The 15,936-nt window shown below is 42.8% G+C and overlaps 1 protein-coding gene across 8 annotated transcripts in view; it reads left to right on the top strand.

Moving 5' to 3' along the window:
* Positions 1–15,387, top strand: part of SNAPC1 (small nuclear RNA activating complex polypeptide 1) — a 29,666-nt gene extending 14,279 nt beyond the window's left edge. For 4 of the 8 annotated variants that reach the window (XM_068133051.2, XM_078766590.1, XM_068133050.2 and 1 more), the window contains exons 4-11: positions 464–604; positions 739–861; positions 3,124–3,282; positions 7,981–8,049; positions 8,567–8,632; positions 8,785–8,902; positions 14,484–14,624; positions 14,714–15,387. In XM_068133051.2, the coding sequence (XP_067989152.2) occupies positions 464–604; positions 739–861; positions 3,124–3,282; positions 7,981–8,049; positions 8,567–8,632; positions 8,785–8,902; positions 14,484–14,624; positions 14,714–14,754 (858 nt within the window). In that variant the 3' untranslated portion in view covers positions 14,755–15,387. Of the gene's footprint in view, positions 1–463; positions 605–738; positions 862–3,123; positions 3,283–7,980; positions 8,050–8,566; positions 8,633–8,784; positions 8,903–14,483; positions 14,625–14,691 lie in introns of all 8 variants that reach the window. The other 4 variants (XM_078766591.1, XM_068133053.2, XM_078766593.1 and 1 more) reach the window with 1 other exon arrangement.
* Positions 15,388–15,936: the final 549 nt, after the last annotated feature.

The following is a 15,936-nucleotide window of genomic DNA, read 5'->3' as shown; positions in this document are numbered from 1 at the left end:
CATCCAACGACACACACACACACACATACCATACACCTGATAATTAGGTTGATAAATCAGTACTGAAGGAGGACCTTGGTGCGGTTGCATAAAGCATCCTTATGGAAACATTTGAGGATTTCCTTAAATATTTCCTCAAGTTTCCCCTTAAGGACCCTTAATTTGAGGATGGTTGCAAAAACGAATATTCCTTAAGTTTTCCCTTAAACCCCTCCTTTAACTCAAAGGCGCACCACCTCCCTCTCCTCCCATGTCTCTCCTCTCTTCCCATCTCCTCTTTTCTTCCCTTCTCCACCTCCCAAAACATCGAGCTAGTTCTCTGCTCTGGCATTAACAACAGCTAACGCAGTTTTGGTGGTTACTGATTCTCCCAATTACAAGTTGTTTTTGATGGCATAAAGCTCTTAATGTGGAAAAAGTATTTCGTTTTTCGCATTTCCATAGTTGTTTGAATCCTGAACAGATTCGTATCGCTTTGAGTGAATGGAGGCATATCTCAAAGCTCTGCAGCGAGTTGAATGAGCAGAAACACAGCGACGCAGAGTACGTAATGCACAAACTCCGCCGAGAACATGCCTTCCACCTCACTGCACTTCCTGTCCCGGTACGTACCCGTTGATACCACCTGTTGAATATAGAAACAGACCGTCTTCCATACAAATTGTGTACAACTTTACAGTTATTAAGGAACAGCCCAGTTGTTCGGTCATGTAATAAACCAAACTCACTTTTCCGCAGCTGATTTTCTGCATTGGCAAGAACTCCAAGATGAGCAAGCTGAAAGAGCAAATGGACAAGATTGGAGAATTGAATGTGGACACCAATCGCGTGTTCAGTGCAATCACATCCGAAGCGTTGGAGGTCCTTTACTTTGTGAAATTTTGGCAAAGAATGTGGATATAATTTTATGTATTTTATAATATAATTTATAATATATTATTTTTATTTTATAATATAATTTTATAATATAATTTTATTTATTTATTCTTTACAAAGTGCCCTGAAACTCATGGAGTGTATGTGCATAACATGTAAGACAAGGACATTAAGAGTTGATAGACAAACCGGCAAAGTATGACGGCATCATTGGAAACATCCAGCAGGCCAAGCCAATTGTCAACCTGAACCACGTATACTGCAGTGTAAGTGACAAAAGTAAGGCTGGCAGGATTGCCCAGAGGTATGCACAGTCGCCCCAAGCCATGTAGCCTGGGTTTGAACCTCGGCCGAGCTAAAAACTGTAATTCGGGTGTTTCACATGCAGGGTGATTGGACATTATCTGAGCCGTCCCTCGGATGGACATTAAACTGGGTGTCCTGTCTGCCAGAATTAGTTGGTGGACGTTTATGATCCCACGGTGTTCTTCGTGAAGAGTATGCGAGATATCACCAGCACCCGAAACAAATTAAAATTTTCTGTCCGATCCTACAGAAGGCACTGCATCAGCAGCCCACCCTCAGCCAATGATGCTACCCACTGCTTTGAGCTGCATACGGAAGAAGAGGAAGAATCCTTGGCACACCTGAGCTCCTCACCACATACAAAGCTTTCATCCGCAGCTCAATGGAATACTGCTCTCCCCTCTGGGCTGGTGCTCCTGCCTCACACCTAGCTCAGCTTCACGCTGTTGAAACCAAAGCTTTCAGAATCATTGGAATCTCCTGCGATGAAGCTATCTCTGGGGGCCTTTCACTCACTCACCGCAGGCAGGTTGGTGGTCTTTCTGTCTTTTACCGACTCCTCTCTAGACTAGCCCCCCCACCCCCCCAGCCCTGTCTGTGCTCTGGCCCCCAAATATTCCTACAGGTCGCACAAGATCTGCCCGCAACCCTCTTCTGGTGAAACTGCCAAAATCAAGACTCTCTGCTCACCTTCACTCCTTCATTCCTCTTTTCTCCCACCTCTGGAACAAACTCCCTCACTCTCGTCAATCCCACTCCTCCCTCCAAGTCTTTAAAACAGCTGTTCACCACCATCTCTTATCTTCCCCCATCCAAAACCTTGATCTTTTCTACCCCCGCTAATTCACCCCAGATCCACCTTGTTTGAAATTCCAACTTCTTTCCTGGAAGTCCTGGCAGTGTCCATGTGTTTTATACCTCTCCCCCCTCCATCCCCCCTTCCTGTGCCTCCTCCCCCCAAGCCCTCTCCCTCCCACAGATCTCCCAATGTCCCTGCTCTCCAATGTTGTACTTGTGTGCTTCCCCCTCTCTCCCCATCTTGTCTCCCGCTCCCTTTATTATGTCTTATGTGTCCGTTTTTTTTCTTCTCATTAATGTTAGCTCTTACACGAGCCTCGATCTTGAATACAAAAAAAAAACAAAAAAAACAATGACAGATATTTGGATGCTATTTTTTTCTTACAGAACAAAATCATTGATAGTGAAACAAGCATGGAGAATAAAAAGACAAATGAATCAAATTGAAACAGAAAGTGACAGCAGCAGCATATATAGCCTGCACAGTAAAACTTGAAGAACTCTAGCTCTTGGGACAATTAAAAGCAAAATCAAAATGAGGCAACATGTAAATAAATATACGAGTATGATAACAGCATTGAGCATGAGGGATGCTGCAATGCCAAAGAATCAAAGATGACAACTCAAAGCAAAGTGACAGTTTGGGGGGAAGGTGAGGAGGAAGAGTGACAATCCTTGCTCCGCTCGGGCAAACAGGCACCAGTGATCTCATGCACATGTTGAATTGAGATCATTCATTGTCAGCCACAGAATCCTCGTCTCACGGCCATCGGACACTTCAGTGGTATAATTGGACCGACTGGCAATGTTTGCTGGGCCGCAGATGAGAGCAGCCAGCTGTACGTTAAATTGATGCTTCTGAAGCATGATTACAGAGTTGAGGATTTAATCAACCATGCACATCCGATATGACCATAATACTGTAGTAGGTGAAATGGCCAGAACAATACAGGAGTCTGTGGAATGACTTGGTGTCAGCAAAAAAAATGTCTCCTCTTTAATTTTGTGAGACTTGTTATTCACCTTTAATTAAAAGCATGATGTTTGATGTTTCGGATTGGGCAAATCTTTTGCGAGTGTCTGTGCATGGACAGAAAAATCCACAATCCATCCCTTCTTTTTGTGGACAACTTCTGTGACCAGGAGATACAAGACACTCATGATCATTACCATCAGCTCAAGTGCGCAGTGTCGTCCAACAAGGATCAGCCAGACAGGAGCTTGGCCCTCATAAAGGAGGACCTCATACAACAGCTTCACACTGTCATTGAAAGCTATAACAGCTGGAAGTGTTCGAGGCAGGTCAGTATCCCACCACACTTGATCCTACTGCCGTGTTAACACCTTCCTGATGTTTTCCGGATCAATGTTTATTTCTGTGATTTTTGCTTAAAGAAAAGCTTTACAATGTATTATTTTAACGTACAGTTTAATATTACTTCTATACTAGGACATATAAACCGTTGAATGCCCATTCGGCCTGATGACACCTATAATATCACATCCCATTTCAAGTTGTCTCTTCCTTTAACTCAATGTCATGTGCCTCACCCCAAGATTTCTCCAGGGCTCACACGGTTCACCATCAACCCCCTTCTGGTGAAATGATCTCAATCCAGCATCACTGCTCACCTCCACTCATTTGTTCCTTTTTTTCCCCCACACTTGTGGAACCAACTTCCTCATCCTGTTCAATCTCACTCTTCCTTCGAGATCTTCACCACCATCTCAGATCGTTCCCAATCCGAAATCATGATATTTTCTGCCCTCGTTAACCTCCTCGTCCCCCTCTCCCCCAACCCAATCCCTCCTCCTTCCAAATTTTCAGTTTTCCCTCCCTGGAGTTTCCCTCTTTATCCATCTTGTCCACCTCATGCATCCTCTCCTGCCCCCCCCCCCCCCATTCCTTTGCCCATTCATCTCCACACCCATTGTGGTTTCTCTCTATCTTGGACTTCACCTCTGCTGATGGTGTTTCTCCCCTCTCTCCTCTGTTCCTTTTGCATCCTGTTTTGTGTGATTTGCATCCTGTTTTTGTCTCTTACGTCCTGATCCCTTCAGTGGACTAGCTCGTCCATGAGCCTTGACTATGTATACAAAAAAACAGGCCGGGGAAAGGGATGTGAAAAATTCCCCGATGCAATTTTCACGTTTTTATGTATATAGAGAAATATATTTACCTCCGACACCTAAGGTGGTTATGTTCTCACCCATATATCTGTCTGTCTGTCTGTCTGTGAGCAACATATCTCACAAAGTTATGGACAAATTCAGACAAAATTTGGTGGAGAGGTTGGATGTGTGACAAGGTAGAAATTATCAGATTTTGGTGAAGATCCGGATCTGGATACTAGAATTGTTAGTGATTCTTCATCATTGAGAGATAGGGCCAAAAACGATATATAGCATGATATCTCAAAAAGGTTATGGACGGATTCAGACGAAACTTGGCGGTTGGGTTAGACAAGTGTGGTTAGGTGACAACAAGCCGGTTAGATTTTGGTTCAGGTCCTAATGCAGATCCTGCCTATCAGTGGGTGTCATTCTAGTCATTACTGTAAAGGTTCCCAAAAACACTTTTGAATTGGGGTTACTCGCGTGACTCGGCGCACTCCGTGCGCCTCACCACACGTCGTTTCAGAGGGGTAGGCATCTTTGACCATTTTGCTGTCTTTTGGGTCTTCATGGTGTTTTGGGTCTTCATGACCATTTGGGTCTTCAGGGTCTTTTGGATCCTCTGGACCTTTAAGTGTATTTTGGATCTTCTGGGTCTTTTAGGTCTTCGGGTTGTTTTGGGTCTTCGGGTTGTTTTGGGTCTTCTTGGTGTTTTGGGTCTTTGGGGTATTTTGGCTATTTTCGGTCTTTTGGGTCTTCAGTGTCTTCCGGGGCTTTTGGGTCTTAAGGGTCTTTTGGTTCTTCTTGGTCTTTGGGTCTTTTTGGGTCTTCAGGTTATTTGGGGTCTTTATGGGTCTTTTGGGTCTTCGGGGTGTTTTGGGTTTTCTGAGTGTTTTGGGTCTTCGAGGTGTTTTGGGTCTTAGGGGTGTTTTGGGTCTTCGGGGTGTTTTGGGTATTCGGGGTGTTTTGGGTCTTCGGGGTGTTTTGGGTCTTCGGGGTGTTTTGGGTCTTCGGGGTGTTTTGGGTCTCTGGGGTGTTTTGGGTCTCTGGGGTGTTTTGGGTCTTCGGGGTCTTTTGGGTTTTTGGGTATTCAGGGTCTTTTTGAGCCTCGGGGCCTTGAAGGGTATTTTGGGTCTTTGCGGTGTTTTGGGTCTTCAGAGTCTTTGGGGTCTTCATGGGTCTTGGTGGTCTGAAGGGTCTTGGGGGAATTAAAGGGTCGTCAAAGGTCTGAGGGGTTTCAGCAGTCTGAACGCAATTAAGAGGGTGAATTAAGAGGGTGGTAATTTTATTTGAAGAAGACGTTTTCGTCGCATATAAACATAACGACATAACGACATAACCATATACGTTTGCTCTATTATAATAAGATATCTTAAAGCGCACAACAAAATGCTGTTCAGGTGATCATGTCTACTGCTAATGACATAGTGAGTGCAACATATACATAACTACGACGTAGAGGAGTGAGTAATGAAGGTGTTTCTCTGTCATGTATCATCAGGTTGGACTATCAAACGAATTATTCTATACGCACGACGAGGAAGCATTTTTGGATGCTGAAGAAAGTTGTTTCTTGGAGACGCATCCTAAAAACGTACTTATCAAAATAGCGCATTATGACATGTATGGCACAAAAAAAGCAGAACTGTAGTTTGAGACATCGCAACTATGGGAGATGATACCTCTGTGTCTTCCGGGGCTTTTGGGTCTTAAGGGTCTTTTGGTTCTTCTTGGTCTTTGGGTCTTTTTGGGTCTTCAGGTTATTTGGGGTCTTTATGGGTCTTCGGGGTGTTTTGGGTTTTCTGAGTGTTTTGGGTCTTCGAGGTGTTTTGGGTCTTCGGGGTGTTTTGGGTCTTCGGGGTGTTTTGGGTCTTCGGGGTGTTTCGGGGCTTCAGGGTATTTTGGGTCTTCCGGGTGTTTTGGGTCTTCGGGGTGTTTTGGGTCTTCGGGGTGTTTCGGGGCTTCGGGGTGTTTTGGGTCTTGTATCATCTTTCATTTTGGTTTTGGTCATTTGGTTTGGTCATTTGGTCATTTTTCATTCATTTTGGTTTTGTATCATCTCCCATCCTTCAGACAGGTAGGCAACAGCCTCTTCTGTATCTGCAGACCTCGATAGAATCATCAGCCAGTCCAACACTTGGACTATGTTTTTCAATCCTGACAGATCTCACTCTGTCTCTCTGAAAAGAACTCTCCCATATATTTCCTTTACAATCCTTTTGAAGAAGTTCAATCACAAACGTTTGGGCCTCACCATCTGCCATGGTGTTTCTTGGGCAAACCACATATTTATATTGGCCTCTAAAATCAGTCACTGACTGGGTATCCTCCATATTTGAAGGTCTCTCCTTGACCAATTTGTACTCTTGACAACCTATAAGGTCTTCATTCGCAGTTTTCTTGGAGTACTGCTCTCCCCTTTGGCCTGGCTCCCAGGCTTACACCTTGACCTTATTGTTGCCATGGAAAGCAAGGCCCTAAAATCATTTGGATCTTCTTCAACGAAGCTGAGTGTCTAGGCCTGTTACATTTGCATCGCATACAGGTTGGTGGTGTCTCTGTGTTCTACCACTTCCTTTTTGTTATTGTACCCTCTGCCCCTCTTGTCTCTGTCCCTCCCAGGTTTTTGCAGGGCCCTCATGGCGTTCCGTAACCCTCTTCTTGTTAAACTCCCAAAATCCAACTTCACTGCTCATCTCCACTCCTTTTCTGCTGTTTTCTCTCACCTGTGGAACCAACTTCCCCAGTCTGTTCAGTCCCATTCTTCTCTCCAGGACTTTTAAAGAGCTGGTCATCACCCATCCATACTCATGATCTCTTCTAGCCCAAATTACCCCATTCCCAAGCACTCCTTTTCCCAGGTTATTGTGATTTTTTTTTCCCTCTCGCTCACCTATTTTTGTTTGTTAGTTGCCGGTTGGTTTGTTCCTTTTCTGTTTCATCCCCACTTTCTCCTTCCTCTTCCTGCTGTGTTTCATTCAGCTTGTGTGCAGCTTCTTCACCCCATGTCTTCTTCTCCCCCCTCCCCTTGATCTCACTATCACCTCTACTCTGCTGTGGGTGTTTCTCCCTTTCCATTTTGTTCCCTTCCATTTTGGACTAACTCTTCCATGAGCCTCAACCATGCTTGATTCCTCCCAACCCTTATTACTTGCAAAATCGAAGATTTTTCAAGTATATTGGTCGGTTGCGTTTGTGGTTCTGTCTGTCTGTCTGTTTGTCTGTTTGTCTGTTTGTTTGTCTGTTTGTTTGTCTGTTTGTTTGTCACCGGCCTACAGGTCACAATTTCAACTTGACAAAACTTCACCAAATGGTAGAGTTGGTCAAAAGCAAGAAGCCTATTGTTTTTGGGGTCAAAAGGTCAACATAGGCCAAAGGTCACCAACTTTGCTAAATTTCTAAAATCCTCAATTTTCATCCGATTGACTTGGGATTTGAAGAGGACTTGCATATCTGGTCACTGAATTCAACCACCAAGTATTTTTGAGGTCAACATAGGCCAAAAGGTCAACATAGGCCAAATTTCTAAAATCCTCAATTTTCATCCAATTGACTTGAAATTTGAAGAGGACTTGCATATCTGGTCACTGAATTCAACCACCAAGTATTTTTGAGGTCAACATAGGCCAAAAGGTCAACATAGGCCAAATTTCTAAAATCCTCAATTTTCATCCAATTGACTTGAAATTTGAAGAGGACTTGCATATCTGGTCACTGAATTCAATGAAATGGACAATTTGCTGTATCAATGGAATTTTTTTTCTTGCGGGTGGGGGGCGGATTTTGCAAGTATCGTGCTCCGCATGACGTCTTCTTGTTATTTTGTTTCTTCACACCGACGTGAAGCTTTGTTCGAATTTTATTCCCTCATTGCATGATGTACAGGACTCTTGCAGGTCTTTCTTGGGTGTGGTTGACAAAGAATGTGACAAGACACAGAAAGAGAAGGCTGAGGTGAGCTGAATGAATGACATTCCAAACTGGCCAATGCAGTCGATGTGAGCAAACGGCCCAGAATATGATTTGTTTTATTGAAGTCTTATATGAGGTTATTCTCGCAAAGAAAAAAAAAATACTCGAAGTGAACACATTCATTCATGTGTAGCACATGGCTGCTGGTAGTATTATTCCTAGAAACGTGGTTGTGCTACCGATGCAGGTCCCCCTTTAAATCAGAACAGGTGTTTGGAATTTGTTCAGGATGCCTGCGATAACTCACTACTCTTCTTCTAAAGACAGTATAGCTGAGATTTTTTGAAATCCACGAACTTCTAGCAGGGGATCCCCAGTTTTACATCCATCTGAGGGATAACGCACTCATTGCTGGTTTATGGTCACGATGAGAATTGAACCCGGACTAGACCGATCAAAAAACAATTGGCAGATGGTGACCAGATAGTATCAAAGTCTCACTGGCAAATGTTTTATACTTATGCATCCTCATGGTGGAATTCTCATTTTTATCTTTCAGGAAGGGTTGTCAAGAGCTGAAAAAATTGCTGCCATCAAGAACAAATCGTACACTGGAAGAATTGTGGTAAAGCAGCATTGTGAACATCAAAAAATGCAAATTTTACTCGTTAAGCAGGACTCTTTATAGCACAAACGGCAATATCATGCTGTCGTATCACTGTTGTACCTATTTTTCAGTTCCGGTGCTTTTTAATTGCATAATCTTTCCCTGCTCAGCAACCGCGATCACGACGCCACCGCCAGTCAGATACTGAATCAAAAGGTTCCTCTGATGAGGATTGCAGGAGGTTCACATCTCCAACAAGAAAAGCCCAAGAACAGCAAAATTCTACAGGTATAGAGCACGTGCTTTTTGGGACTGTCTCAGAGTTGTATATGTTCAACTGAGACATTTATAACTAGATTGTATTCATAGAATACTTACCCTGTGCAGTCAACTTGGTGCGAGCCAACTCTTCTGTTTTTGAAAGGGTTTTTTTTCTTTGATCCAATATGGTTGCCAGACCACGTGAGCGATGGCATCATAAATTTATATTCTCTAATTAGTCTAATATAGTTGTTGTGTAGATCACGCTCAATAAATTTCAAACTGATCAGATTAAGCGTTGTATCTGTCGAATTATGGCGTCATAATTAAGGCACCAAATGACCATCAAATGAATTAAGACTATTGCCCATATGGAGTTCTTTACAATGAGCCACGTTTCAATTATTTTCTCAGGAGCGGTTTTGGAGATGTAGAGGTGCAACGTTTTTTGGTTTTTCCAAGATGGTGCCTGCACCACGTGACATGAATGAATGAATGAATGATCGTTTTAAGGCCATTTTTCCCCACTAGAGCGGGGGTTAGCCTTGCGGGTCCCATGACAATCATGGTTCCCTGATTTGAGGCAATGTTTTTATGGCCGGATGCCCTTCCTGACGACAACCCTTCCTTGGTCACGCTCTTACGATGCGCAGGGATACGGTGTACCTATTCTAAACCGGGGTACACACCGGGATCATTCATCCCAGCAAGCTGGTACTCAATTTGCCGACCTCGGAAGGATGACAGGCTGAGTCAACCCCCCTGGTGTTAATTTAGCGATCGACCGGTATTCGGCATATGATGACATATGATGTCATAATTATCATTAAATATTCTACAGGAGGAGGCACTCCTATGATGAAGATTTTGTGTCCATCAGACCAACAGTTGCAGAGAAATTTTTTTTCTTACTGATCAGATCAAGCGTTGTACTTGTCGAATTATGACGTCATAATGAAGGCACCGATGACATCATCATCAACGTAACTTATTCCCCATGGGGAATGCTTGACAATGAGCCTTGTTTCAATTTTTTCCATTGAGCAGTTTCGGAGATATAGAGGTGTAACGTTTTTCCAAGATGGCGTCCGTACCACGTGACTTATGACGTCATAATTATCAATAAAAAAATTCTACAGGCGGAGGCGCCTCTATGATAACATTTTGCGTCATTCGGACCAACGGTTGCCGAGAAAATGAATTTTTTTAATGCAGACACGCACGTCACACGTACGTACACCACATGTACGCAACCGAATGCCTAACCCTGCTTTTTGCAAGTGCAGGGTAACAAACTTCGGGTATGGAAAAAGAGAATAAATACATTTGGTTGCTGCATCCTGGGCTACTTTTGCCAAATCCCTTACTTTAAACCTTTTTGTGAATACTGAAATGTTTTTTAACAAGTTTTATCTCGTTTATCACAATCCTCTGTAGTTATTTGATTGTAAGCTTTTCGTCACCCCTTCTGTCATCATTTATTTATTTTTCATTTTTTTCCTTTTCACATACAGGGTGACATGAAAATCACTTTACCCTTACTAAATTTCACGCACCTCCCTCCTCTCTTCCCCTCCACCCTCCACCAATTCGGTGGTGCAGGGAGAATTACGGAGTGCATACAGATACAATGGCCGATTCATTACCCCACGTACGCGAAGTGAAAAGTGGGGTTAAGCGATTGGTTCACTTTGTCAGTCTGTCCTGTCCACAAACGTCAGATTATGACTGAGGAACAATTTGATTTCAATTGAATGTTATATTTTGAACATGAATCGGAAAACAAACCTGTAGTTGAGCAGCACTTTGGCTCTGTCAAACAAAATTGAAAATCATTCCACACAGGAAACGTACTGTTTTGAATGACGTCATAAAGGACAGACACAAACAACAGCCACAAATAACTATTGTAACGTATAAAATAAGATGGTGTGAAAGACTGCATCTTCCGAAAAAATATTTTTACAACCGTCAATGTTTATTTTCTTTTAAATCGAATAATTAAAAACTGTACTTGAAGACTGTATAACACAAATTGCCTTTTGGCACCTCCAAAGTACAGAATACGTAGTTCCATTAGACCTAATTTTAAAAGACTTATTCAGTTTTTAAGAAAATGATAGTGAGCAATAAGCTTTCTTAGTTAATGCTGCCTGTCCTAAAGAGCATTAAAACAGTTATTTTTATTTTATTTGACTAGTTTGTTGATGTATTTTGAGATCCCATGGTACCTTTTAAAGAAGAGTTATGCTTTTAGGTCAGCTTCAATTTTCTGTACATACTGATCCCATATAGTTTTTTTTGTATACCAAATTTCAGCTTATGGAGGAGTCGGTTAACATCGGGAAGAAGACAACGCACTGACAGTGGGGAAATGGGACAACATGTGAACACAACAAGGGGGTGAACAAACAGGAGAAGAGAGAAGGATATAAATAAACCTGCAAATAGACTGAGAGAGATAGGGGAGGGTTAATGAGGATAAAAAGATCATGAGTAAGGATGGAGGATGACCTGTGGTGGTGGTGGTGGTGGTGGTGGTGGGATGCCCTGGAGGGAAGCGTGGAATATAACAGACTGCAGAAGGAAGTTCCACAAGTTGTAGAAGAGAGGAACAAATTCGTTAAGGTGATTTTGGAGGTTTCACAAGGAGAGGGTAGGGGGGAGGTTTTGCTCGCGGGGTTGCAAAAACTGCGAATACATGGAGCACAGGGCCGCGAATGTCGAAGCAAACAGTGAATACACCTGCGAAAAAACGTAAATGTTGAATGGCGCGGTGGAGGATGGTTTACATGCACGTATAGCTGTTTTATGCGTGACGCGTGGAAGATGCTTTTGGAAGTTATGTGCGCGGCTGGAGGGAAGTGATGTTTTTTCATTTGGGAATATGTTACAATTTTAAAACGAAGGAGAGGGGTGAAGGAGAGGGAAGGTGAGAGGAGGGAAGGGGGGGGGGGGGATGAGGTAGATGGGAGGGGTAGAAAAGTTGAGAGGTGAAGGGAAGAGAAGAGAAGGGGGGGCGGGAGAGGGAAGAGGGAGGAATGAGGGCTGGTATTAACGTTGTAATGGTCAGCATTTCCCACGTTAAATCCTTCGAGTTTGTAAGTTAGTCAAAATTTCTCAGATTTCCACCAAATTTGTTGTAGTCAAGTGTTCAACCACTCTAGAGACCACCAAAATCGAAAACAGATCGAATCGGAGTTAGAATAAACCCACGAGGTCCTGAAGAACATTTGAGATCATCTGACCCATCAATCCCCACTTTGGCCATAAAAGCCGTAAATTGTTAAAACTTCATCGTATTTTCACTGATTTTGTTTCAACAGGGCCTTTATCGACACTAACTTGCGACTAAAACAGAAATCAAATTCGAGTTAAAATAAACCCGTGAGGCTGCTCGAAGCCTTGAAGGAAAGATGACGAGGATCCCAATCACGTCCTTCCCCATGTTTGCCGTAAGGCAAACTTTATTGGATTTTCACCACATTTGTTGTAGTCAGTGTTCAACCACTTCGTCCATCCTAACATAATCTGAAAGCTGTTAACCTCAGGCATGCAGTGATGTCCATAACATTAACCAAAACCTTCATTTAGACAACTTTATTCACAGAAAGCTGCGCGGTCTAGCATCTAGGCAAGACCAAGCTGAGACCATCGGCCTACTACAGGCCATATTTTAAAACATTATTAAATCAAAAACTACAAACCTCACAAACACAAGACTAACCTTATTCTTCTCCGGACACCCTTGTATTTCCAAATATCCACCGGACCGATGCAGGAAACCTATCTCACTACGGTCTAAACCCCACTCATGTTCCATGTTAGTGGGTGAATAATTTCAATTGGCTGAAACAAAATGGTGGCTTAAGAACCCAGCGATGTGACAGTGGGCTGACCAAGATGGCAGACCGCCGTTTTGGTGAGGCCTTTTATGAATTTTTATGAGGTCTTTGAAAAAATCATCTTCAAAAAGGGTGTTTAAACACACCCAAACACAGCTTTCATGTACTCTCTTGGAGGTGGAGAAGTATGCATGCAAGGTTTGGGGCCGCTCGGTTTCATGGTTTTGGTGTTATGGAAGAGAGACCCACAAACTGCCTTTTATTTGATATATATATATATATATATATTAGTATCTGTAATTTGGTTCTCCAACCTAATGAGCGAACGTCATGACGTCATCGCCACGTGTGTCCGCATTGCCTGCCAAGCTCCAGAGGAGCCATCTAGCAGTGCGTCATTGTGGATGTTAAATTCAGATACTGTCACAAGTGCATGCAAAACTCACAGTTACCGACCTGGTTTCGCCCTTGTTGGGGCTTCATCAGGGCAACGCAGTGAGGCTTTCCATACACTTGTAACTCTGAAAACCTTTCGGTTATATACAGTATAACTATATAATATATATGTAACCCAATCACTTCTCTCAACCGTAATTGGAGGGAATAACCAACCAGGACTCACCAAGTAAATTACCACAGGTGGCTAGGATTTGAATAAATTAATCCCGATGCTCTTCCACCCGAACAATACGAGCATAGAAATCAGAAATTACAAGTAAAACAAAACAACGTTCCCACTCAAGCAACACTACCAAGAAAGACTTTGATGTTTGCTTTCACACATTTTTCTTGTCTGACATCTGAAATGGCTGGATTTTCTTTATTGATTTGTTTTTTGGCCTTCCACATCCTCACTTTTTTGTGACGTCCTCGAACACCCATTTTTAACTCAACTGGATTACCGTCCAGTTGAGTTCATCACATACTGAACCCTCCGGCGTCCGTCGTCTGTCGTCATCGTCGTCGTCTGTCGTCTGTCGTCCGTTAACTTTTCGACGTTAACACTCCAGCATCCACAAATATCAACCGATTCTGATCAAACTTGACATGTAGCATCCTTACCCCAATGACCAGGTTGCTATTACATTTCAGCCCAATCCGTTGAATGGCGGACTCAGGCGACCATTTTGTTTTTGCTCACGAAAACGACGTTAACACTCCAGCATCCACAAATATCAACCGATTCTGATCAAACTTGACATGCGGCATCCTTACCCCAAGGACCAGGTTGGTATTACATTTCATCCCAATCCGTTGAAAAATGGCGGACTCAGGCGACCATTTTGTTTTTGGTCATGAAAACGACGTTAACACTCTAGCGTCCACAAATATTAACAGATTTTGATCAAACTTAGAATGTTTAACCCTTACCACACAAGGTAGGTTGCTATTGCATTCCAACCCGATCCGTCACAAAATGGCCGCTATAGGCCGCCATATTGTTTTAAGCTCCGAAACGACGTTAAGACTTTAACGTCCACAAATATTTATGGGTTTTGATTTGTAAAACAAGGACAAGTATAAGGATACAAGGACCTTAAAATTATTACACAAGGTTGTTGGATTTTTATTTAAGTCAAATCTAGTACAGACAACTGACCGACTTTAAAGTTGTCCAGTCAGTTCAGTTGAGTTCTGCTTCCCTGGAAGCTCTAGTTATTCTTCTCTCTCCTGTCTGTCTGTGAGTGCATTGTCCTAGGAGGATTGTGTGCTTTCTTCGTGTTGCTGAGGTTTATAATTAACACTGATCTCACAAACCCCAGTGCAAAGCCGGGCACACGAGGTAATCCAACAAGATGTGACGATGGTACCTGAGCCAGTGGAGTTAAACTGTACATTTGTGACAATGCCTGTCATTGTGGAAGAACCGGAGAATCCAAAGGACCCGCCAAGTAAAGGGAAACGTGAGTTGATTTAACAGATATTGCATTGATTGTCTCATGTGTCATAATTTTGGAATGTAGTGAAAAGGTCGATCCAATGTTGTTCTCAGGTGAAATGACGTCATCAAAAAAGAAGAGGAAGAAGACGTAGTTTGCTTTTGCACAGTGAATAAATGTTTTCAGGAACCGGAAATAAAACCTTCAGTTTAATTTTTCTTCTTTTACGGCTGAGACCACTCAGATTCCGACAATAATCTGAGTCCGAGTCGTCTTCCACATCCCGTTGTTCGTCCCCTTCCTTCTGCTCTTCCTCGTCCTCTTCCTTTCCCTCCTCCTCTCTCCCTCCCCTTTTCTTGTGTCAAACCTGTCAACATTACGTTCTTTACATTTCGTCAAACTTCATTATTCTGAAATATCTTCAGCAGCAGATGGCGCCACATACTTCTCAAGATATAAAACCGCCGTGATCCAAAATAGGATGTTTATTGACCGTCTTGTTGCGAAATATTTTTCAGATTTTCCAAGATGTTTTTCAAGAATTTTTTTTCAAGAATTTTTTTTGAAGAAAATTTTCAAGAATTTTTTTTCAAGAAAATTTTCAAAAATTTCCGAATTTCAGAATTTTTCAAGAATTTTTTTAGCAGACGAGCAGACTTTGTTTGAGGGCTAAATCGTTTCATTCCTTCATCTTGATTTTGAATCGCAATTTTGAATCAAACGGACGTTTATTTTGCATGTCGTGTATTCCTGTGTGTGAATAATTAAACATGTATCGATCGCTCGAGTGCTGTTCACAGATGCTTACGGATCGGTTGGCATCGTAATGGCCCACCGTTGCCAAGCCGGTCGCGGTTATCTGATGGTGAAAAATGGAACATTTGCTGAAGCGCAGACAATACAGTACTCGAGAGACATCATAAATTCCTGCAGTGAGTACATGGAACTCCTTCCTCCTTGAAAGTGCTTTAAATGTGACCCTTTCAAACGCTTGATGCCAGTTATGGCTGTAGACAAAAGATAGCAACACATACTCGAGTAAATCATCATCCCATTGGATTTGAAAGGACGAGCCGCATAGGTCGGATTGCATTTTGTAATTCAAACTAGGGGGCGAGCCAGTGATGGAAGACTTCTCGAAATGTTCTCTAAATACGAGCCAGAAATTGGGTCTCGAGTGGTATATTCAATGGCAAGATCTCTACACACAGACAAGTAAAGTCTTTGAGCAAACGCTTTCCGACATCAGCTTTAAAAAGATCCAGATGCTGCAGCAATGAGCTTTTTATATGGGGGGGTGGGGAGAGGGAGAAATGGGGGGGGCGGCAGTCATGTA

Source organism: Myxine glutinosa, chromosome 12 (genome assembly GCF_964187855.1).
Source record: "Myxine glutinosa chromosome 12, kmMyxGlut1.1, whole genome shotgun sequence".
NCBI classification, from domain to species: Eukaryota; Metazoa; Chordata; class Myxini; order Myxiniformes; family Myxinidae; genus Myxine; species Myxine glutinosa.
The sequence above is the reverse complement of the archived record's forward strand: the minus strand, read 5'-3'. Positions and strand labels throughout refer to the sequence as shown.